The 21,152-nt window shown below is 35.4% G+C and overlaps 1 protein-coding gene across 2 annotated transcripts in view; it reads left to right on the top strand.

Moving 5' to 3' along the window:
* LOC125776534 (vitellogenin receptor-like) overlaps positions 1 to 13,687 on the top strand; it is a 93,233-nt gene extending 79,546 nt beyond the window's left edge. The window contains exons 1-8 of one of the 2 annotated variants that reach the window (XM_049449091.1): positions 6,747 to 6,940; positions 8,043 to 8,328; positions 8,457 to 8,953; positions 9,016 to 9,313; positions 11,447 to 12,135; positions 12,236 to 12,592; positions 13,062 to 13,212; positions 13,295 to 13,687. In XM_049449091.1, coding sequence (XP_049305048.1) covers positions 6,880 to 6,940; positions 8,043 to 8,328; positions 8,457 to 8,953; positions 9,016 to 9,313; positions 11,447 to 12,135; positions 12,236 to 12,592; positions 13,062 to 13,212; positions 13,295 to 13,583 — 2,628 coding nt within the window. In that variant the 5' untranslated portion in view covers positions 6,747 to 6,879 and the 3' untranslated portion in view covers positions 13,584 to 13,687. Of the gene's footprint in view, positions 1 to 6,746; positions 6,941 to 8,042; positions 8,329 to 8,456; positions 8,954 to 9,015; positions 9,314 to 11,446; positions 12,136 to 12,235; positions 12,593 to 13,061; positions 13,213 to 13,294 lie in introns of those variants that run through there. The other variant, XM_049449092.1, reaches the window with a different exon arrangement.
* The last annotated feature ends 7,465 nt before the right edge of the window (positions 13,688 to 21,152 follow it).

Below are 21,152 nucleotides of genomic sequence, written 5' to 3'. Positions count from 1 at the left end.
GTATATATCTACTTGAATACTTTGGAGCAAGCGAACTATGTTAAACGTTAGTATATAAAATGTAATGAATTAAACTAAAGTAATCGATTTGATGCAGCACGTGCGATTACGAAGAAATATTTTGAAAAAATATTTAAAATAATAATAGTGCATATTAAATAAAAAAATAAATTGCTTCTTAAAGCTGAAAACTATTGCAAGAAATCTAATTGGCAATAAGTGTTTGTAAGTTATTATATGTAAATGTAATTTTAACTATAATTGTACGTGTAATTATCGAAATAAAGTTAATTAAATTAATGTCCTAAATCTCAAACAAAAAATAAAGAAAATCATAACAAAGCAAACGCCTTTTTTATCAAATCTGCACCAGATAATGGTGTAATGCTGCTAATTTGCACATAAGATTACACTTAAGGGGGGAACATGCTTTAGAAGCTGCAAAAATCGACTTTTTTATTTTTGCTTAAATGTCTTTAAAAATTATCTACGAATATGTCCCCAAAGTAGATCGGAATTAGGACAAAGATAATTATCTTTGACATTAAATTATCTTTTATTTAAAATAAAAAAACTAAGAAAAGTCAAGTTTGAACATATTTTTAAACAACATGAAGTGAAATTTATTTGGTCAAAAACAACTTTTTTTAATTTTAAAATTTTTTTAGAAGTATACACTTGTTTTTTTTTTTTTGAATTTTCTTAGTTTCACTAGAAGATAAGTTATTGACAAATATGAATCTCTTTGAATTTTTTATTTCCGATTGAAATTACGACCTGTATCCTGCCCACCGTCCGACAGACGGGCAATTGCTTTCCAAAGGCAGAATATCAAAGATTTCGTATCTAAAAAAATTGGGAATGATGTTAAAATATATAACAATAAACTGTAAAATTTTCGCTTTAATCAATTATTTCTTTTCCTCCAAAAAAAATCCCAAAAAAATCGTTCTTTTGAAGCCTCTTAAGCAGGCTCCCCCCCCCTTGAACTGCTTTTTGTTGCCGAAACGTCCCGTTATGTTCCAACCTTAGTCTGGCAAAAGAGGAGCTGAGATGATTTCAGATTAAGACAACCTTATAAAGTAAATAGCAAGATCACACGGACGGTAAAAGACGGAGCTGGTGAAGTTGGCACTGGAGTAAAAATATATTTCAAACTCTCATATTAAGCAGAAGATACAAGGAATGTAATCGGAATATTTAATACATACATATATATTATAGCATTCCAGACTGTAGTCATTCATATACACTGCCTCAAAACAAAAGAAGATTTAAGCGGTGTATTTCGGTTTTTTTCCTCTCAATTTCAAATGTGCCCTGAAAAGCGTTGTCATAAATGAAATGAAAAGAGATGACAAATTCTTTAATGGACCAAATTGGACCAAAATTCCAATGAATGAAGTGAAAGGAAAGCCTGATAATAGCAAATAGACAAAGATTGCTTACAAGAACTAGGTTTTGATCGATCAGTTTGTATGGCAGCTATATGCTATAGTGATTCGATCTAAACAATTTCTTCGGAGATTTCATCATTGCTTTAGGCAATAGTGCATGCCAAATTTCTTAAAGATATCCGGTCAAATGTTTTCCATACAAGAAATTGATTCCGATCGTTCTGTTTTTATAACAGCATTATACTATGGGATCCTCTACATTTCCTTCTTTTTTTCTTCAATATTAGTATAGACACTGCTCACACGGTTATAGCTGAGTTTAAAACAGTGCACCAGTCGTTCTTCCTTTTCGCTGTTTGGCGTCAAAGTTTAGCCAGGTTTTTTTCCACCTGGTTTTTGCAGCGTGGAGGTCTTCCTACTCCTCTACTTCCACGGCGGGTACTGTGTCGAATACTTTCAGAGCTGCAGCCTTTTCGTCCATTCGGACGACATGACCTAGCCAGCGTCAGTTTTTCGCCGCCGTATTTGAATAGCTCGGCCGGCAATCTATCTATCGGCTCCCGTTGCTTTGTTGTTCTTCAGACAATTAATTGCTATTCGAACTTTTTCATGGTTGGCCATTGGGACGTTTGCTTCATCATCGTCGTTTCTTTCTGCGTGTTATATACTTCGGTGTTCACCTTTTGACCAAGAAACTGCTGATTTGTCAGACTGCCGATATCGGACCACTTTAGCATCTAGGATTATAAACTGAACGGTCAAAACTAAGATGTTGTATGAACTATTTTTGTTCAAAACAATACAGTACACAATAGTTGAAGAAACTTGTAGATCGGAGAATATAGCTGGCATACTAAATGAACTATCGAAATCAAGTGCTTGTATGGAAAGCTTTTTCATTTGAGAATCAATAAGAAATCTTTTGTATTTTTTAAGGGCATTATTGCTCCGATGCAACCGAAGCTTATTTGTTTTGTTTTTGTTATTTTATAAATTACTCTATCTATTGGAAAATATCTCAATCAATGATATTTCCTGGCTACTTTTGCTTTTATCACCGCCCTAATTCTTGGTGGAATTAACGATATGAACTTTGGCAGTAATGCGCCGTCCCTGTTATCATAACCTCGCCTTCAAAAGGAAGTTCAGCTACCTGTTATTTTTAAATAGCCTACAGATTTTCAATGGGGCTTAAAGTGAGGCTGTTCCCAGGCCATGCCAAAAACTTTATTCCTTTTTCAGTAAAAAAATTGCGAAAAACTTCGAAAAAGTAGGCATTGTCCCGTCCTCTAATAAGTTTAATGTATATATCTCCTAAGCTACTGAAGCCACAACAATCAAATAAAAAAACCTTAAATTCGGTTTGGAAAATGATTTTTATTTATTTTTAAGTACAAAATGTGTAGAAATAATCATAAATTCAGGACCAATTCCCTTTCGCTCGATATGACCACCTTTTCCTTTAACTATGGCCTTGAGACGGTCAAAAAACGAATCGCAAGCTGCCCGAATGTGACTTGCCGGTATTTTGGCCCACTCATGGACAATGGCTTTCTTCAGCATCACGAGACTGGTGTATTTTTTACTTCGGACATTGGTCAATGTGTGAAATATACATCTGAAATTCTATGTATCAAAAATGGGCTGAATCGGGTCAATACTTCTCTGAGATCTCATGTACCTGTTTAAAGGATTTTCGAACTTCCAGGTGACTTTATGCAGGATATATCGGTCAATATTTGAGTTATCTCAATGAAAATTACGGATAATATTTTACTCATAACAGTATTTCTTTATGCTTAAATTACTAAAGTATCAAATTTTCGGCTGCGCGTGAGCATAATAAATTCTTTCATTTTGCCATTAAAACTACCATGGTGTGGAGAAAAGCACATCGCTTTAAAGCTTTGGTGTTTATCTGTGATTGCAGAGAACTAGCACTCTTGGCGAATAGCACAGGTGAGCACCCGTGAAATTTTGTACACGGAAATATTTGCTCTGTTACTGCTTAAAAGTGCTTTCAAAATATTACGAGAGCTTTGCAACACTAACGAAATGCTTTTTGGTAAAAATAGCAGTGAATCGTAAAGCAGGTAAAGAAAGTTATACCATTTAACACTTGCAGTACCAAAGTACTACTAACGATGGCGCTCTCCTTGCTCCAATTCTAAGTTCAATGTCTGGTATAGCAGATTGGGGAAATGAGTTTTGAGTTTTCATGTCTGCTAAGCAGTTACATTATACTAGTTGAAAATTAATGCCGTCTAACCGAATTTGTTTCTGTTTTGAATTTCTGTACCTTCCAGGTATATTCTGTCAAAATATCCAAGACCAGCAGTAAGTATTAATTATATGGTCGTTTAAAAATACATCCTGCTCTTAAAACGAGCATTGATGGTAAAAAATATTTACTGGACGCCGTTGAAATTCAGGATGTTCTGTCATTATGGAAGCTTTTGAGAACTTAAAAAATATCTCATACATTTGAGAACAAAGCAAATTTAGCTCTTTTTGCTCCGCTTATCATTACTTTCTCGGAGGTAAACTTATTATTATGATAATTTTATCTTGACTGCTTGTCTTAATACGGGGATTGATAGCTTCTTTAAACATAATAGCAAAAGGAAAGTCAGGGGATTGTCCCATTGAAAGTCTGGGTGGCTAGGGAACGTCACCTCTCTTTGACAGCAGACCTTCAGTTTTGTTCCTTTAGTTTTTTGCTACAAAAGCTGAATAGTTTCAGCATTTGTTGACAGCAATCTGAGCCAACATCCATCGTCAGCGACTTCAATTGAAAGCTTCATATTGGTTAACAATAATGATTATGGGGCAAACACCAGCCCAATCAGTTAATGTTCACATGTTTCAAAGATCTCCAACGGATTTTTTGCTCCTCGAATACGGTGAGTTATGACACTTCTCAAAGACAAACAAAGCAATATACATTAATACAATATACATTGTGACAAAAAAGCACCCGGAAATTGTAATGATATTTCAAAAATATGTACTTTCCTAAGTTGGTAAAACTGTCCTTAATTACTATGCCAAATATGAGCGCGATCTGTCAATCTGTTTATTTTTATAGCTGTTGTTAAAGTCGGCACACCTCAGTAGTGCGTTGCGATTTTTAGAATGGTAAAAATATCGAACAATGAATTTGTCTCAAATTGTGTACTTCTAAACAATGTTCGAGTGCGAAATCGTTGCGAACGTTGGAGAAGGCTTAAGGTGATTCAGTTTTGTCATAACCATAAACCTACGTGCGGTTCAAAGCCTTCAAAGACGGGCGAGAGATCGTTGAAAATATGTCTTGTTCTGGACGTCCTTCAACCTCTTAAACTAATGAAAATATAAACAAGTAAGGAAGGGCTAAGTTCGGGTGTCACCGAACATTTTATACTCTCGCATGATAAGGTGATAATCGAGATTTCATTATCCGTCATTTACATATTTTTTTTATTTTGTTCCTAATGTATATACATACTCGTATTATACAGAGAAGGCATCAGATGGATTTCAAAATAGCATTATATTGGAAGAAGGCGTGGTTGTGAACCGATTTCACCCATATTTCGTACATGTCATCAGAGTGTTAAAAAAATATTATAAACCGAATTTCACTGAAATCGGTAGAGTAGTTCCTGAGATATGGTTTTTGGTCCATAAGTGGGCGACGCCACGCCCATTTTCATTTTTTAAAAAAAGACTGGGTACAGCTACCTTCTGCCATTCCTTCTGTAAAATTTTGTGTTTCTAACGTTTCTTGTTAGTCGGTTAACGCACTTTTAGTGATTTTCAACATAACCTTTGTATGGGAGGTGGGCGTGGTTATTATCCGATTTCTTCCATTTTTGAACTGTATATGGAAATGCCTGAAGGAAACGATTCTGTAGAGTTTGGTTGACATAGCTATAGTAGTTTCTGAGATATGTACAAAAAACTTAGTAGGGGGCGGGGCCACGCCCACTTTTCCAAAAAAATTACTTCAAAATATGCTCCTCCCTAATGTGATCCTTTGTGCCAAATTTCATTTTAATATCTTTATTTATGGCTTAGTTATGACACTTTATAGGTTTTTGGTTTCCGCCATTTTGTGGGCGTGGCAGTGGGCCGATTTTGCCCATCTTCGAACTTAACCTTCTTATGGAGCCAAGAAATACGTGTACCAAGTTTCATTATGATATCTCAATTTTTACTCAAGTTACAGCTTGCACGGACGGACAGACGGACGGACGGACGGACAGACAGACATCCGGATTTCAACTCTTCTCGTCACCCTGATCACTTTGGTATATATAACCCTATATCTGACTCTTTTAGTTTTAGCACTTACAAACAACCGTTATGTGAACAAAACTATAATACTCTCCTTAGCAACTTTGTTGCGAGAGTATAAAAAGTGAAGGGTATGGTGCTTGAAAGTCAGCCAATTGTTAGAGAGATGCCAAAAAAGCTCTACATCTCTCACGACTCCGTTCAAATGATGTTTTGGGTACGAAACGCGTTCTTGGAAAAGTTAATTTTGTTTTCAAAAATTCCTATCTCACATTCATGGAGAGCATTGTAACTGCCATTGAGATATGGGTTTATGAGTTTGACATGCAAAAAAGTCAACAATCATCGGAAAGGAGGGAAAAAACGAGCCGAAGCAAAAAAAAAGACACACACTCAAAACTCGCTCATTGGTTTTTTCGATATTCATAGTTTGGTACATCATGAATTTGTTCCGAAGGGACAGAGGGTCAGTAAGGAGTTCTATTTGGCCGTACTCAGGCGTTTGCTGTAGAACGTCCGTCGAAGCAGCCTTAATTGTGGAAGAACAATTCATCGATCAACCACCGTATTCACCAGTTCCGTGTTATTTTTTTTTGTTCCCCAATTTGAAATTGTCGCTTCGTGGAACCCGTTTTCAGTGGAGCGAAGAGATACAAAAATTCGATGAAGTAGCTGAAGGCCATCCCAAAAAGTTGGTATGAAGTGGCATAAGTGAATTACATCTGGTGGGGACTATTTTGAAGACGGCAACATAAATTTTGATAAATAATTAAAAATTTTGCGTTTTATTTACAATTTCCGTTCTGTTTACTTATTTGTCACAATGTAACTCTTGATCGTTTTGATTATAAAGAAAAAGACGCTCGCTCTGGTCACCTTAACACAACATCGTTGACACATACACACACAAGCAGAGTAAAAAGTCTTTATTCAATAGGTGATTGGCTTCCCAATAAAATTGAGAAGATAACAACAATTCATACCTACAAGCGAACATATGTATGTCTATTATCATCATAATATGTGCTCGCAGTGCAAACGAGTGTTGGTATTTTTTGAGTCAGTGTAGATTAAATGCAGCATCGTAGATCATTGCATTTTCGGACTTAAGTGATGTGGCTGAAAAATATTGAAAATAAAGCTTGTCTTCGATTGTGAATGTTCTTAAACTTGAAGTGCTGCGCGAAATTAAAATCTAACAAAAATGTTTCAATACTTTAAATATTTATTAAGCGCACAAATTGTTCTCTGTCTAATAAATACAGGTAAGTTATATGAAATATTGAAGATACACAACTAAATACATATATTTATATAATATTGCATAAATGTGCATATACTGTAGATGTATATATGTAAATGTATGTACTTTATTGCTTTTTAATATGTAGTACATACATACATTGTGACAAAAGAATACCCGGAAATTGTAGTATAAATTCTCCGGGTAAAAGATATAAGTGCGATCTTTCAACCAGTTTGTTTATAACGGCTATTAATGTCGGTAACCTTAGAGTGTTGCAATTTTTACAATTTGAAAAAATACAGAACAAACAATTTGTCTCAAATTTTGTATTTCGTGTGTGGAATTATTGCGAATAACGGACGGAGCTTACGGTAATTCAGTTTTATCAAAAATTCAAACTTACCACTCTTAAGCTTTCAAAGACTGTCGAAAATCGTTGAAGGCATGCCTCGTTCTAGACGACCTTCGACCTCTTCAACTGATGAAAATCGTCAGGCAAGCGTTAGATAGATGGCAAGATAGCTCAATCTATCTCATGAGTCCATTTGAATGATTTTGGTAAATATAATAATAAGATCCCACTTTGTTTTCATTTTTGATACCGAGGCATAAATTAATTTAAAGAATTTATAAACAGCAAGTTTCAATATATGTATGTACTACTATATATTTAAATATTAAATCTATGTGCATCATCTGCGTGATTCAAATCGATGCTGTCATATCTCTTTTTAACTGATTTTTTTTCTGGCTTCACCACAACTTAAATTGTTAATTTTTTATATTTCAACAAGACTGACACAATAAACTTAATGTATGTTTTATGAAGAGAGAGGATGATTTTTTCTTAAATTTTTTTACTCTGCTGAGAAATTAAGTTTAACTCGACTCTCTATTTCCCTCTCTCGCTATGTGATCACCAATTTAACAGCGTATACCTTGGAACAAGAGCGCACTAGCACTAGCTGCATGAGATTTAAGTGATGTCTTAGTCTTACAAAGCCAATTGACCAAAAATTATTATAATGTGGTGTATGTCATTATGGTAGAAGAAACTTTGCTCATGTAAAATTTTGCTACAAAAGCAGCAGCAGTATATTTTAATATATTAAATTTAACAGCGTTTTCATCAAATACTGAGTGGCCCTGTAAGGATAAAGCGAATACGAGCATACCAGAGTCCAATGTATGTGACGGTTTCGTTCATTGTACTAATGGACGAGATGAGACTTCATGGACATGTCGTGCGAAGCTTTGTAATGTGCAGCAATATCGCTGTGCTTACGGAGCTTGTATAGGTGCCGAACTCAAGTGCAACAAGCAAATTGATTGTTTCGATCGATCTGATGAGACAGATTTTCTCTGTGATCCAATTGAAAAGGTCTTCGAAAAGATTCAAGGAACGTGGTGAGTTTTTAATTAGTTGACTTAAATTCTTTATTGTTTTTGTATTAATATTGTACGTATGTATATACATACATAAGTGTGAATATCTAGTTTGACAATTGATTAAGAAAATCGTACCACATTTACAGTTCAGAGGAAGAGTTCCAGTGCAATACGGGCGAATGTATTGACGAAATGGACATGTGTAACGGTTTCGCAGATTGCAAGGACGCATCAGATGAGACTGTAAATGCATGCGCTCATTTAGTGTGTTCCGATGGCTCATTTCGTTGTGCCTATGGCGCCTGCATTACTGTACAACAGGTCGGAAATCAAGTTTGGGACTGCATCGATGGATCCGATGAACCAGTCGTGATTGTAGAAATCGCTGATAGCTTAAAAGAGATGGAGAAAGAGAAAGATGAAGCAAAGCCTGTTGGAATATACTGCAATATACCGTATGACAAGCCTAACTTGTTGATTTTAAATAAAACCGGTGAAATGGTTACGATTTTGAGTTCATCCAGTAAGGTATTACAAAATGATACAGTGCATTTCGATTGTTTGCCTAACTTTGTTTTGATCGGAGTCGATCATTTGAAATGTGTGAATAATGATTGGTATCGACAGTGGCCGCATTGTGAAAGTAAGTTCTCTAACCTTAAGTTTCATTCACCCAACGCTGCACACGTTTCTCTTTTTTAATAGGGACGGTGCAATTTCCGTGTAAGGACAGTGAAATCACTTGCGACAACGGTGATTGTATAGACCCGGCAGTGGTTTGCAACGGTGTTAAAGATTGTGCAGATGGCTCAGATGAGATATTGCCGAAATGTGTGAATCGCACATGTACGGAAAATGAGTATAAATGCAAATATGGTGCCTGTATTCCTAAAAACAAACAATGTGATAAAAATAAGGACTGCGCGGACGGTTCGGACGAAACAATCTTATTATGCACCGCGGATTATGAGGAATGCTCGAAAATACTTCAAGGCAGTTGTGAGTAAGTACGGGAACTGCTTTATATATCAATCAATAATATATACTTTACACACTACCAAGCCGCTCAGTTTGCGTGGAGGCGTGAAGTAAATTTTCTGAAAATTTTAAAAAACTAAAGATTGCGAAATATTTCGAGATGTAAATTATTAACAAAAAAAAAAAAAAAATTATGTGGGGTGTATCTTTTGTCCGATAAATATAATGTTCGTTATGTAAAGAGTACTAGAAGATCGTGTACAGTTTTGTCATATTTTTGGCAACTTCTTCTTTATTGCAATTATATATGTTCTACATTCATTAAGGAACTGTTTGAGAAACAAGCTGCTTGTAATAATAACTTCCGAACTACAGATTTTTTATACCCTGAACCCGTTTAATTTTACCACGATTTTTGTAACACCCAAAAGGAAACGTGGAAGAACAGACATATATCTTCTTAGCCATTTTAAAGATTTCCGTGATTGTAGAATTAATTTTTAGGTATCTTTTCGAGTGAGCTAGAGCCTTAAAGTCTGTGTACAGGATGTTATCTGAGTTTTGTGTGCGATTATATATTTTATTCCTAGTTAATTTAAAAATGCAGTCTTCAATAGTAGGGAGTTTCAGTTCATAGAGTATATTTGCAATTGGAGTTGTTCGAAACGCGACACTAATTATGCGCGCTGCCATATAATATTTTATTAATCTTTTGCAGACAGCGTTTGGATGTTTTGCCATGGATAATAAGGCCATAGTAGATTATCCCCAATATCAAAGCTTTCATAATATTTAATAGAGACTGGTCTACTTCTATTTCTAATCTCTTAGAAAAAAGAGGCCAGTTTGCGTTTGCCGTTTTGTACCTAGAGTTATGGATAGTACTCGCATAATTTTCCCTATAACTGAGTATTATTGGACAATGATCACTACCGGACATATCGTCCACCGTGTCCCTTATCTCTTCCGATAAATTGGGGCTACATGCTGAGATGTCAATCGCAGTTTAAGTATGATGAGTGGAATAGTGGGTATATTTGCCATTGTTAAGAATACACAGATTATTTTGTAATATAAAACTTTCAAACATTATTCCTCTGGAGTTGGTATTGTGAGAGTCTCATAATGGATGCCACCCATTTATATCGCCCAATATAATAATGTTCACAAAATTAGTATCAATTGAATTGTTCAACTCATTGGAAGATATTTTTATGTTTGGTGGTAAGTAAATATTTTGTATTTTAATTTCTACACTAGTTTTCACTTGAGTTGAAGCTATTTGAAAATTCGAATTTGCACCGTAGATATTTTGAATATTTTTGCGGATGAGAAATGCAATACCTTGTTTATTTGACATGTTCGTATTGGGGGCATTTGGTTGTTTTCAAAGCCGCATTGATAAGCGTTTCTTGTAATGCTATAATATGAGGTTGGAATTCCGCTATTAATATCTCCAAATTATTGTAATTGTTCTAACAGACTTTGATATTCCATTGAAGAACTTTCATTATGAAATAAGCACGGATATATGAGTATAGTTATTCAGGATTAGAATCTGTTATTATATGTTCCTGATTATTGTAACGAAGTTGAGAAAGAATCTCATTGATGTCTGTATCCATATTATTCTGCAAAAAGTCTGCGGTTTTTTTGTTGTTAACTAACTAAAACTAACTAACTAACTAAATATTGTATGCTTTAGCGGCTTTTCATTATTTGACCTTTTGATGGTTGCAAATTTTTGAGAGTCAATGTTTTTATTATTATAGAGAATTTCCGTGAAAAATCTTCGGGTTGTTTAAGTTTAAGTCTTTTTCATTGAGCTTTTTTTTGACTGGGGATCCATATCCAGAATCCCATAATAGTCTCCTCCAGAATGCGGCCCTTCGGCCATAACTGCGAGCGAGAGATCACTATAAGATACTTCTAAATACAACGTTTGAAAAAAGAACAATTTCTTCAGAAATTATAGATTTTCAATTTAATTTTTTCACAAAATTATGGATTTCTCAAAATTTTTTTTTATAATCTGCTTTCAAATAAATGGAACTTATTACATAAGAATTATACAAGTTCCAATTATGTAAATGTTTCGTAACCTTCTCAAGCCGTGATACCGAAATCGCTCATAAATCTTAATTTGTAATTTTCACAGCTCGGATGAATTGGTGCAATGCCGTTCGCAGGAATGCATTTTCAACGACGATCTATGTAATGGCATAATAGACTGCAGTGATGGCTCCGACGAGTCTGTTGAAATGTGTGCCCATATAGTATGTCCCGATGGATCTTTTGCCTGTGCTTATGGTGCCTGTGTGCCCTACACAGCGCTTTGCAATGGCGAAGTAGACTGCGCCGACGGTTCGGATGAATATGCTGAGCTGTGTGCTCCCATAATGGAGGAGAAAGAGAAATTTGAAGCGTTGCATTTCGATGATAGTTATGCAGCCAATGTAGAAAAATTCGATGTGATTAAAGAGAAGGAAATTTTAGTGCAAGAAATACTTTCGGGGCAAATTTCCAGTACAATAATAACTGTGAAGAATATAGCTGGCACGTCCAATATTATGCCTGATAACATCGGTATAAAACCAATTACAGCAATAATATCTATAGATGCGGACATTCGAATACCAAATCGACGCTGCGTCATACCGGCTAATCGAGTAGCTTTACGTGCAGCTGATGAAGATAAGAACGTAACACTGAAAGTAGGCAGTCAAGTTGACGTTAACACCATTGTCACATTCAGCTGTGACGAAGACTGGTACTTGATCGATGGAGACTCTATGGCGCTATGCATGACTACAGGCCAATGGTCCTCGGCTGTTCCAAAATGTGAAAGTGAGTTGTTGCTACAAAATTATCACGAAACTAAAATTTGTATGTTATTATTTCATGCATAGTATATATGTATACATATGTATATTTACTCTCTTCGTAGAACGTTGCCCACCGCACTGGAATGGTATATCGACCGATACTATATGTACGTACGAAAATAAAACAACCGATTGTCAGGCATACAGTAAGCCTGATACAACTGCCGTTGTAACATGTGCTGAGGGTTATAAGTCGAGCTCTCCAAATCAAAAATTGAGTTGCGGTATTGATGGAGAATGGGATAAGACGAAACTAAAATGTCAGCCGCAGTGTGTGAAACAATCCAAGGATAAACCGATGATTGAGGAAGCGAATGTAAGCATCTATAGAATCAGTAAAGATAACTTAAACCAGGAACAGCTCCAATATCAGATGGCTTGCAGAGGCACTATAATTTCACCGAAACTTGTGTTGACTTGTAAGTAAAAGGATTTTAGTTTCAATGAAATACTCCTACGTATTATCCTAGCGATAATTATCAGATTGAGTAAGTAAATCGATTAGGGTGGGCGGTCTTGTTGAACTTGCTTAAATCATTCTGAAACTCAATAGGCTTCCATTAGGGTTGTTTAGTGAAGATTTTGTTCAAAATTACAGTTTATGGTTTTCAGTATTGCATAGACTGAACAATGGACGTACACCTCTCCTTTCTCCATATGAATATTTCCATCTCCCCCTCCAAAGATGAGATGGCAGTTTGCAGTTTATAAAACTTAAAAAGAGTAAAAAAAATATATACCCATATAATTTTTATAAAAAACTTTATACTCATTAAACTAGTTTCATCTTTGCTCCTGCTATTATCGTATATTCCTTTGTGAATGAATTGTTGAATTAAATTTAGTTGAATTTTATGAGTACACATGCATATTTTTTAATTCTTTCAGCCGCTTTTTGCTTCAACACGAATGACCTGGACAATTCGATTCCAGCTAACGACCCGATTTTATACACCATTTTGCCGTCGAGTATGTCTATTGGGATCTTCGGCCAATATGAGCAACTTAATAGCCGTCACAATATATCTCAAATTATTATGTAAGTGAATCTGTTACATATCCACTCAATGATAGGTGATTAGTTTCAGTAAGCATTAATTTTACCATTTATCTTAACGCAGAGCTGATGCTCCCAATATCGAAGTCCAGACAGATACCCCAGCGATTGTTGTGCTCGTCGATTACTTTACTATAATTCCAAAACAAGTTATGCCAATTTGTTTAGAGTTCCCACTTTCATGTAGAAGCCAGAAAAACAATAGGGATAACACAGACAGATTTCTTGAGGGCACAGCCATATTAAACAGCGAGGATTGCTTTGTCGTCGTCGGTTCAATGGAGTTTATATATATGGATAAGTACCAGCAGTGGCTCGAAATGAAAATTATGCTTCATAACTATCTATTGTAATCATAAACCACAAACTGTGTTATATAACCAAAACCATTTTGGATTAATATACTTATAGATGAAGAAATATAACCGATTAATATATACTATATATAAACTTTAAATGCTAACAGATTACTTTACTTTATCATATACTAGCTGGCCCCGCAGCCGTTGTCCTACGTGAAATTATGTGTTTTGAAATGAAAAGAAAGTTGAATTTATCATTTCATTTTTTTTTTTCAATGTAACGCAGCTTCATAAACAAAATTTTTTGGTTTCTGTTCCGGTGTACAGAAAAGATGGCTTTCCAACTCGTGTGCACGCCACGTATATCTGGCCGTGTGAAAAACATAGAATTTCCAAACTTATTGCACACACTATGCGACTATCCTTGTGTCCTGTTGAGTGTCATCTCAAATGCAATTTTCGCTGGAAACTGAAATGGCAAATCGTTGGAACTCAAAGAAATTCGTTGAATCAAGCATTCAGCCTTTTGTATTCGATAGCTGCGTCACAATCAGTCGGGTTCCATTACATAGTTTCGGCGCTTGCAGATTGCAAAACATAATAACGACAGATCAAACTTTGAGACGCAAATGATGCGGTGGCATACCAAGCCTCTCCAAAGAATTTATAAACTCCACTGGATAATTCACGGCGACGTCTTCAATGGAAAGACGATCGGTCGATTTGTATGAGCGCAAGTCTTCCGTAATTTGACTTTGAATCTTCCAGTTTAAGTCAAGAACATCTGTATTTTTTGGCAGTTAATATTGCGCGTGCATTTAAGGAATCATAGTTACGATAATTTGGCCAATGTCCGAAGATTGGTGATAAGTTCATCTTTCGTGAATTGATAAACCGCAGATGGAATTGATATCAAACCACCGGAAGCATCAACCGGAATTGACCCATTTCCAATTTTTAGCGAATACGATGTAAAATGTCTTCGACAATGTCATTTTTGTTCGTATCTCATAATTGAAGCGGATTTAAAGGCTGATATGGTGAAATGATTATCGCGAAAAGTGTGCGATCTTCATTTGCATTCGAAGTAGCTATCGCATCGTCCAACGTTTGTTTCCACTGATTATCGTGTTCCAGCAATTGTAATTGCGCACACCATACCATTCACAGTACGCAATGACTCAAATGAAGTTGAACGGCGTACATTAATCAATAGCAACCGAAGGTAGAAGCAATCATCGTTTTTTGGGTGGGTTGTGCAAATTCATCCTAATGCATTAGTTGAGAACACACCTGAATGTCCATCTACTGTTCGGTCTTGCCATGAATGCAAGGTATTTTCAAATAGAGCAATGTTCTCGTAAGCGGATCACTGACGAAAGTTGAGAAAAAAAACTCGTCAATGTTAGTTTTGTTGTTGGCGGTGTTACCACCGGCTGTAATGTATTCTCTGGGCTGAAATAAACTCTTTGGCCAATCTCCATATTAACTGCGAGACACACAACAATCGGAAACCGTTCATGAATTGCAAAAGTAAATATCCTACAAAGCGCTTTATTGCAGTTCACGTATGGACCGTATCGTTAAGACCATTGACCGCCATGTTGCTTCCCTTGGTGACGTACTTACAAACGTATTTTATAGATTACACCAAACTGCAATACTAAACATTGATATGAGTTTTGAATGTGAATTAGACAACAGTGGAGAATATAGTACGATCCATATGGTGTCAACTTCGATCTTCACTATTCTAAGTTGTATGGTCGTCTGATGAGCTACGACGATGGAGTGGATATCCATCATTTCCAGTTTGCGATTCCGAAAGAAAAGCAAGCGGATAGTGTTTCGTGCATTTATTGTTAGACATATAAACCGAAAAGGGTCCATGAACCATATTGCTTTCCACCACTTCATATAATACTGGATCTTTCTTTACATCAGGAATTTCCAGAGAAATGATTTCATCAATTTGATCTGGTGTAACCATCATCCAAAGAAGAATATGTGCGTGCGGCAAACCTCTCTTTTGCCACTCAACAGAGTACATCTAGCTAAAGTCAATCAAACATCGTAACTGTTGTTTGAAAAGTCGTGCTGTGCCATCGTGACGATCGCTTACTGATTGACCGCGATCCATAATTCCGCACATATGTCACCGCATCCTGGGAGTACTTCCTGCCTTGTCTTGGGCTGCAATACTTTGATGTCAAAAAGAACACCGACCGATATTAGGGCGATCTCTTGGTGGCTTCGTAACAAATTTCAATCTGCAATTGACCTCTTTGTGTGAAACACACGTAAAGTTTTCACTGAATAATTTTCAATTGTTCAATTCACAACCTGTCGTAAAGCATCGTAAATCGTAAAATTATAAAAAAAAAAGTGTAAAAATTTATAATTTTACGATGCTTTACGACAGGTTGTGAATTGAACAAATAATTTTTCTTTTGAATAGCCGGAATAAAAAAGCAAGCGATTGAGACTGAACTATTCAAATAATTTCCAAATCAAAATATTGAAAAACAAAACAGAAATTGAAAAAAAATGTTTATGGAAAAAAGTTACTTTTTGGAATTATCCAATTTGCCGACTTTTCATGAAAAGTATAAGATGTTTTTATTTCTAAACCTTCCTTAATCCACAACAAACAACCTCTTAAAATTTCATCAATATTGGTTCAGCCGTTCTCTTAGCGTTACTAACGAACAAACATTCATTCGTTTGTATGAGAAAAAGAAAAGGACTGTTTTTAGGGGTTTTCCGGCAATTATTCGAATAATCCCTGAACCTAAACGAATATTTTAAAAAAAGAATTATCAAATTTCGTTCAGTCGTATTAAAGTTATGAGCGTACATACATTTTGGCGATTCATTTTTACATACATACATATTTATATAGACGAAGATGTAAGGTTGTTTTTATTGTTTTTTTTTTTTTTTTTTTTTGAAGCAATGAAATATTGAAATGATTCCTACAAACATGAATTTTGAACAAATGCTTATGATTTGAAATATAATTTTTGTATTTATGAGTTGTATTAAATTTTGACATAAAGAGATAAAAAGTATCCTATGTCCGTCTCCTGGCTCTAAGCTACCTCCCTACCAATTTTCAGCCAAATCTGTTCTGCCGTTCTTGAGTTATAAGTGATGTAACTAACACGACTTTCTTTTATATATATAGATAGTGCGACTAATGTGTGAGAACTTTATCCAAAAATGGAAATCAATCTATACGTTTCAGGGGGTTATTATTGAAAGTAACTCTATGCTTGTGTCTAAGTTTAGTACTAGTTAAGCGAACAAGATGTAGGATTATATATATATATATATGTATATATGATCAGGATGACAAGACAAGTTAAATTCTGAGTGGCTGTCCGCCTGTCCGTCCGTCTTCAGTAAAACTATAGATATCTTCCTTGAGTCAGTCCATTACCATGTCCACAAAGCGCCATTAATCTAAACCCCATAAACTGTGATAAGTCAAAAGTGGTAACTTAAATCAAACCATAACCATTCAATCCCCCAGATACTGAATATAAGTACCCCAGTATATCCATGCATCTTTCTGCCTAAAATGTCAGAATTTTTAAATATCTAGTTGCCTTTACTCCTTATATATTGGTGATGGTATGTGAAGTACCTTCATAAAACCAAAATACCATCTACTTCTGTTAATAATATAGTATTGCTAACAATAGGTAAAATCGTACTACCCCTATCTCCCTTGATTCTAAAAAACTGTATGCACCTAAAAGTAATTCGCTGGCTTTGACCCTGGCAAATTGCAAGAATATGAAATGTTCGCTTAGACTCGAACTTACCACTTCCTTTCTTGATTAATTTATTTGTCAATAAATACTTCATTTTTGAATCAGCAAAATGGCAAGTTTGGTAATAGATTTACTTGAGAGCGAGAGAGAGAGGTAGGCATCAAAATACAAACATCAGCCATCAAAATTATTCATCTCATCAATTTGCACCAAATCGAAAGCGCTCTCGATACAACTAGTTTTCATATATAGAACGGGGATCACACAAGTCAGCACCACAATACAAGCAATCATATCATCACTTGACCGACGAAAGCCTAGAATCCTAAATAAGCTAGAATCGGCCCAGACCATGATGAACAACTTTGGCAAACTAATCTGCAATAAAAAGCAAGTAATAAAAAAGAAACAACTCGAGAATATATATCAAGCTTACTAAATATCCAACGATCTACAGAACTCTCTTCGAAAATATAACTATCTTAGTAATGAAATAGACATTAGTTTCCAAAATCAAGTGAGGCTTATCAAAGATTATTTAAATATGCAATTCAATGGGTAAGGTCAAAAATAAGAAATTTTTTATCAAACAATATTTCACCATGGCCAAAAATTTTTCACATATATCCATTTTCCATATATCTACTTTACACAACACAACGAAACTTCTTTACTTTATTTAATTGATTCAAATTCAAAAATTCAAATTGTCTATCGAAATTAGTTAGGAGAGAACGATCACTTTTCACTTTTAGCAACGTTGATCATATCTCACAGATTAAAGATATTGGTAACAGCCTCATCTTATCAGTCAAATGGAACAACTTCATCAGTCATGAAGAGGGAAGCCACTCGGTTCATTTTGGAAACGATACCGTGATTATCGAAAGCAAAGAATTTAGCAACTTCGAACCAATAATTATAAAGTCCGGAACGCCTAGCATTCAATTAAGGGTTTACGTGGGTTTCCTCGATTAAAACACCGCCTGTTATCAACAATTTTTTCTCATATTAAAAATTGAATATTTTATAAGAAATTTTTATTCTTACAAACAAACACTATAAAAGAAGAAATTCTGAATGTTTTGGAAAAATATATTTTAAGCTCGGCCATTGTGACGCCATTTCCGGTCACCCTCGGAAAGAAATGTGCCCGCGTTGGCAGAATAACTCCTTACAGGATCATCTAAAGTAAAATAATGTACGTGTTTCAAGTAAAAGCTTAACTTAGAACTTAGACGAAGGAAAATAAAACTAAAAGTTGGATTTTTTGCAGACATTTTTACAAAAACTTAAAATTTCGCTACATATTTTTTCCGAATAGTTGTAATCGAAAATAAAAGCGTTTGCCCAAACCTTTTAGAATTGTATCTCAAAGATCTGTGTAAAATTGCATGAAGATCGGTTGAGTAGTTCTCGAGAAATCTTGATAATCGACTTCAAAAAACAGTTTCGAGAAAGACGCGTTTAAAGACGACGCACTTAGCCCAGCTTGCCTCGAGCGCACAAGTTCTCAAGGCTGTATCTCCGAAATTATTACTCGGATCAATTTGAAAATTTGAGATAATATTCTAGAGAGATTTGTAGAACTTAATAAGACAGTAAAAAAAAAACGATTTTTTTGAAATACGTAAACCCACGTAACTCCTTAACGCCTCTGGAAGACAAGCGAATAAATGTATCGTCAGTAGAAGCGTTGGGAGTTCTCCACATAAACAACACCCAACAGCTTAAACATCTAAAGACAAAATCTGAAATAAATGGGATCATACTGGTTTTCTTATTCCTAGGACCTATTAATTTGCACAGAGCTACTTGAATGGCAATGGGCAGAAGATTGTGACATAAACGTCATCACTACCAACACCGGCTAACTTCAACGCCCATACACTGGACATCAAGTTCACCTCAGTTCAACAACGTCCCATACTTTTAACAGACATTTGAAGACACAAGTAAACTAAAGGTGGAGGATTTAGCTACGCCTTTATCAGTTTGCAGCAATATTTTCGTCGTTAAACGGAAAATTCTAATCTATTATCTATTTTAAGACGTTGAAGTCGCTGCACAAGAAGTTCTCGAAAGTTTCTTAAAACTTGGTTCGCATCGTTTTGTTTTGTGAAATTTTACTATTCAATCTCCCGTTTGGCAAAAATGTGGACGAATGCAGTGACGGTGACTTTGTCCATAAGAAATGTAGTACATACAAGCAACCGTTAGGTGCACAAAACTATTATACTCTGTAGCAACATGTCACGGGAGTATAAATATAAAGACGTATGAACGACTAGCACTGCCGCTCCCACTCAACTGATAAACAGTTCCGTATCACAGAATTTGAAATTCACTTTAAAAACTGTTTGCTTAAGGGCTCGAGATTACGCAACAATTCCAAGAAATTTATTAACTACATATAAAACTATCCTATATAATATTTGCATTTATATAGCATATAATATGAAATTAAATAATATGCAAATTTAATTTTAAACAAGTCAATCTCTGGAATTGCTCTTTTCATCAAAAACATTATATTATATAATAAATTGGTGATAACACGAGCTCATATATACAACATGCATAGATTTCACTTATACATATGTATTATATTAGTTACTTGGTTTTAGAGAGCAAACCGAAAACAGTGGCGCTTATTTTAATAAAGTCGTTTTATTTCAGTTATTGCTATTTTTGTGTTAAAAAGCAATGTTCACCGGCACATATACATACATATATGTACATACATATTTTTTCGTTTTATTCTTAACTCAACGATTTTAGTTTCATTAAAATCTGTAAAGTTTAATGTCGCTTGTTACCGCCAAGGTCGGAGCATTTCCCTTCAAATTGGATATGCTAATGTATTAAGAGTTGTTATAGTTACATTTTGACAAACATGACAACTTTAAAGACCCGCCCTTTTGATGACGACCATGGCAAACGAATTACGGACTGCGATTTAAGGGCATGCGCCTGGAATGTCCAGTCCTTTAATAGTGAAGGTGCCGCTACACAGCTGGTTGATGACCTCGTTAGAGTGAAGGCTGACATCACCGCCGTCCAAAAAATGGATGGGTCAAGAACTGAGGCGAGTAGGTCCTTGTAGCCTTTACTACAGTGGCCATATCAAGGAGCGCAAATTTGGTGTAGGATTCGTGGTGGAAGAGAGACTCCGTCGCCGAGTACTGCCATTCACCCCGGTGGATGAACGTCTAACTTCAAATAAAAATTTCCAAACTTCCGGCAGACTTTATACCCCATATATCGATCAATATCAGAATTATCTTAATTAAATTTAGTGGGCGTATTTCCTGCAAACGAAGCTTATCCAGCCTCAATCTTTTCATAGGCGGTGAAATTTTGTTCTAACCCCCAAATAACTAATATTAGGAATTTCAAATATCCGGTTGGAACACTAGGAACACTATTTGAGTGTTATACGTAATTTGCGCGAAGCAACTCCTAAAGGAAACGACAACTTTTTGTTTTTGCACCGTCGCATACTAACGGGTGATTTTTTTGAGGTTAGGATTTTCATGCATTAGTATTTGACAGATCACGTGGGATTTCAGACATGGTGTCAAAGAGAAAGATGCTCAGTATGCTTTGACATTTCATCATGAATAGACTTACTAACGAGCAACGCTTGCAAATCATTGAATTTTATTACCAAAATCAGTGTTCGGTTCGAAATGTGTTTTATCGACAAATTTTGTTCAGCGATGAGGCTCATTTCTGGTTGAATGGCTACGTAAATAAGCAAAATTGCGGCATTTGGGGTGAAGAGCAACCAGAAGCCGTTCAAGAACTGCCCATGCATCCCGAAAAATGCACTGTTTGG

This window comes from Bactrocera dorsalis, chromosome 2 (assembly GCF_023373825.1).
Source record: "Bactrocera dorsalis isolate Fly_Bdor chromosome 2, ASM2337382v1, whole genome shotgun sequence".
NCBI classification, from domain to species: Eukaryota; Metazoa; Arthropoda; class Insecta; order Diptera; family Tephritidae; genus Bactrocera; species Bactrocera dorsalis.
Note: the sequence above shows the minus strand (reverse complement) of the source record. Positions and strands in the feature narration are given on the sequence as shown.